Source organism: Plasmodium gallinaceum, assembly GCF_900005855.1.
Source record: "Plasmodium gallinaceum strain 8A genome assembly, contig: PGAL8A_v1_10, whole genome shotgun sequence".
Lineage (NCBI taxonomy): Eukaryota > Apicomplexa > Aconoidasida > Haemosporida > Plasmodiidae > Plasmodium > Plasmodium gallinaceum.
The window spans coordinates 749,790-754,494 of record NW_021628239.1 but is presented as its reverse complement, the minus strand read 5'-3'; the positions used below and the strand labels follow the sequence as shown (position 1 = coordinate 754,494).

General features: G+C 15.9%; 2 protein-coding genes across 2 annotated transcripts; one reads left to right on the top strand and one right to left on the bottom strand.

The window, feature by feature from the left end:
- Positions 1–352: 352 nt before the first annotated feature.
- PGAL8A_00019400 (ubiE/COQ5 methyltransferase, putative) lies at positions 353–1,626 on the top strand (the record flags this gene model as incomplete). Its single annotated transcript, XM_028671600.1, has 2 exons — positions 353–476; positions 677–1,626. The coding sequence occupies 2 exons, from the start codon at positions 353–355 to the stop codon at positions 1,624–1,626; spliced, it is 1,074 nt and encodes a 357-aa protein (XP_028528236.1).
- A 430-nt stretch (positions 1,627–2,056) lies between these two features.
- On the bottom strand, positions 2,057–4,603 carry PGAL8A_00019300 (conserved Plasmodium protein, unknown function; the record flags this gene model as incomplete). Its single annotated transcript, XM_028671598.1, has 1 exon — positions 2,057–4,603. The coding sequence occupies one exon, from the start codon at positions 4,601–4,603 to the stop codon at positions 2,057–2,059; it is 2,547 nt and encodes an 848-aa protein (XP_028528235.1).
- Positions 4,604–4,705: the final 102 nt, after the last annotated feature.

Genomic DNA, 4,705 nt, shown 5'->3' with positions numbered 1-4,705 from the left:
ATTTTTTTTTTTTTTTTTTTTTTTTTTTTTTTTTTTTTTTTTTTTTTTTGCTATTTTATTGAAGAAAAACTCAACAAAATTGTATATTATGTGTATAAATAAAAAATAATATAATATTTTAAATTTTTAATATTTTTAACTAGATACAATAAAAAATTATTTTTTTTGATATATTTTTTTAAATTCATTAAAATAATTATGAATTGTGAAAATATATTAAAAACAAATATTTTATATGCTAAATTTTTTTTTATAACCTTTATTTTTAATATATATATATATGTATACAATATAATTAAAATATTTAAAAATTTTTTATTATTTATATTTTTCATATAAATGAATTACTAAAATGAAAATTTTGAAAATTTTGAATTATGATTATAAACGTTTTAATAAGAAAAATATCTTTGGGAAACTTTTTAAAATAGAAGCCAATTCATTTAGTACAAAAAATAGTCATTTTAACAGTGAAAGTAAAAGAAATCTACCTTTTTAAATTTTATTTTATATATTTTTCTTTTATAAATTATAAAATTATATATATATATATATATGTATATCAATTTAAATAATTACGTATCATTTTATAATTCGTTTAATAGAAATAACTAATTTTTTTCTGTATGAGAAATATAAATTTTTATTTTTTTTTTTTATTTTTTTTTTTTTTCAGAATTATATAACTTCGGTTTTCAAAAGGTAAGTGAAGAAATAAAATCAAAATTGGTGCATAATTTATTTAGTAGTGTATCTAATAAATATGATGTTATGAATGATTTGATGAGTTTTCTTTTACACCGCTTATGGAAGAATGAGTTGGTAAAAGAATTAGATATATTTTTAAAATATTATAGTTATAATATACATGAAATATGCAAGAATAGAAAAACTTTTTTAAATGAAGAAATATTAACAGAAGATTTAACAAATAACAATTCAGATTACAATGAAAATGATCCAGAATCATTTGAGAAAAAAAAAAAATTGAACACTTTTTGTAGATGTAAAATATTAGATTTAGCTGGTGGTACAGGAGATATTGCCTTTAGAATACTAGAAAAATCCAAATATTATTTAAAACAAAATAATGAACATTTTTCTGATAATTTTTACCAAAAATATATACCAGATATAATCATATGTGATATAAATAGTGATATGATTAATGTAGGAATGAAAAAAGCAAAAGAATTAAATTATAATGATAATATAACCTGGTTAATTGAAAATGCAGAAAATTTAAAATCTATTGAAGATAATTCTATTGATATAATTACTTTATCATTCGGTATAAGAAATTTTACTAATATATCAACTGCCTTAAAAGAAATATATCGTGTTTTAAAACCAGGTGGTAGATTCTTATGTTTAGAATTTAGCAAAGTAAATTGTGATGCTTTAAATTTATTTTATAAATTTTATTTAAATAATTTTATTCCATTATTGGGTAAATTAGTTGCTAATAATAAAGATTCTTATAAATATTTAGCAGAAAGTATTCAAACATTTTTAACTCCGGATGAATTATCTCAATTAATTTATCAAAATAATTTTAAAAATATTTCTTATACTACTATGACAATGGGGATTGTTTCTATACATTCAGCCTATAAATTAAATTAAAATAAATTTATAAATATATAATTATTAATTTTTGAACATATATATAAAAAAAATTAATTATTAAAAAATATTTATAACATTAAATATCTTATAAATAGTTTGAATACCAAATTATTAACTTAAAATTGTAACATAAAAAAAAAAATTTTAAAATATTAATTTGCTATAATTTATAGAACATAAATATATATTAAAACATTCAAAAATATATATATTAGATTAAATATATTTAAAACTATTATATTGAAAAAAAAAAAAACATATATATATATATAAACAAAATTTAGCATTATTTTTTTTTTTTTTTTTTTTTTTAATTTTGATAATAAAGGTATGTAAATATAAAATTTTTTTTTTTTTTTAGTAATAATAATAAAATTAAATTATGTTTATTTTATTTTTTTTTTTTTTTTTCTCAGTATTTCTATTTTTATTTTGAATTATTTTTATTTTTTATATAATCTAAAAAACTTGTATATTGTAATGTATTAGAATATTCACTAAGAATATCATGAACAATTTCATTTTCAATAGTTTTATTTTGCAAAATTGTTTCATCTTTTATCTTTTTGTTTTTTTCCTTTCCTTTTCTAATTCTGCTTTCCTTTTCTTCAACCTTCTTTTTTGTTGGTTTTGTTTTTTGTTCTTTTTTTTTTTCCTTTTCTTTTTTTTTATCTTTTTCCTTTTCTTTTTCTTTATCTTTTTCCTTTTCTTTTTCTATTTCTTTTTTCTTTTCTTTTTCTTTTTCTTTTTCTTTTTCCTTTTCTTTTTCTTTTTTTTTTTTTTTCCTAATCTTTATAGATTTAAATTCTGAAGGAATTTCTTTTAAATATATATCATTGTTAGTAATAGATTTTTCATTTTCAATATTTCTCTCGTTTTGGGTTTTGTTTTTTTTAATATCACTCTTGTGATTTTTACTAATATTTTCTTTCATTTCTATATTTTTCTTTTTAAAATTACATTCATTTATTTTTATTTCTGTTTTTATTAATTCATTATTTTCATTTGTATTCATTTTTTTCAATAATTCATTATTTCCATTTATCTTTATTTCTTCTAGTAATTCATTATTTTCATTTGTATTCGTTTCTTTTATTAACTCACTCTTTTCATTTATATTTGTTTCTATTATTAATTCATTTTTGTCACTTATCTTTATTTCTTTTACTAATTCATCTTTTTCATTTATCTTTATATTTTCTAGTAATTTATCCTTTTCATTTGTATTCATTTCTTTTATTAATTCACTCTTTTCATTTATATTAGTTTCTATTATTAATTCATTTTCATTTTTTATTTCTATTTTTTCTACTAATTCATCTTTTTTATTTATATTTTTATCATCTACTAATTTAACTTTTTCACTTGTATTTGTTCCATTTATTAATTCAATCTTTTCATTTATATTTGTTTCTATTATTAATTCATTTTCATTTTTTATTTCTATTTTTTCTACTAATTTATCCTTTTCATTTGTATTCATTTCTTTTATTAATTCACTCTTTTCATTTATATTAGTTTCTATTATTAATTCATTTTCATTTTTTATTTCTATTTTTTCTACTAATTCATCTTTTTTATTTGTATTTATTTCTTCTTCTAATTCACCATTTTTATATATCTTTATATTATCTATTAGTTTATCCTTTTCATTTGTAATTATTTCTTCTAATAATTCATTATTTCCATTTATCTTTATTTCTTCTTCTAATTTGTCCTTTTTATTTAACTTTATTTCTTCTAGTAATTCATTGTCTTCATTTGTATTTATTTCTTTTAATAATTCATTACTTTTATTTACCTCTATTTCTTTTATTAATTCATTTTTTTCATTATTATTATTTTCATCTATTTTTTTTTTTAAATTTTTGTTTTTATATTCTTCATAATTATCACCCATTTTATTCTCATAACATTTTTTTGTTTCTTTATTTATTTTATTAAAGGATAATTTAAACTTCTTTCTATGGTAATTTTTATTGTTTCTGTAATTTTCATTCTTTTTATCATCAATAATATCCTTTAATATATTTTTATCTTCAGTTAATTCTATGTTATCCTTTTTACACTCTTTATCTATAAGACTTATATTTGTATGCTTATTTTTTTTCTTTTCATTTTTATTATCTTTTTTATTTTCTAAATTTTTATTTATCTTTTTTTCTTTTGTATCTTTATTTATCATTGTAATATTTAATTCTTCCTTTTCTATACAGTTATTTTTATCATACTTTTCCTTAATTTTCATTTTTCTTTCTTCTTTTTTAGAGAGGTTTGATAAATTATATTTATTGATTCTATTATTCTCAAAATTATTATTTTCTTCATTTTTAATATACTTGATTTTGTTCATACATAAATTCACATAATTTTCAACATTCAATTTTCCTAAATTAAAAGAAAAATTATGATTTCCTTTTTTTAAGTCAGTATTACAAAACTTTTTTCCTATTGTCTTAATTTTTTTTTTTTTTAAACATAATTTTATTTGTTTTGATGAGTCATAGTTAGTTAATTTTACTCTCTTTTTATTAATATTTAATGTGGAATTTTTATATTTTATATTTTTTAGTGGTAATAATTTCTTCTTTAATTCATTATCTTTATTTATCTTATTATTAATACTTTTATTTTTCAAGTAATATAACAATTTCCATTTATTTTTTTCATTAATTTTTTTATCATCATTTTTTCTTTTATTTGATTTTAAAGTACTTTCGACATTTATATTTTCCTGATTTCCATTTTGTGAAGATACAATTTTACTTTTAAAATCATTTATTTTGTATTCATAATTAAAATATTTTTTTTTTAAAAAATATTCATAGTCTAATAAAATAGATAATTTATTATAAAATTTTTTTTTATTACTGTTATATAATTCAATTTTTTTATCACACAAATAAATGATTCCATTTATTCTTTCAACTTCTTTTAAATAAAAATCGGTGTTATTATTCTTGAAATTTCTCATTTTTCTTTTTATTTTCAAATTATTTTTATTTTAATCTTTTTAGATTCTCCTTTTATTTGTAAATTGTTTACACTTTTTTTTTTTTTTTTTTTTTTTTTTTTG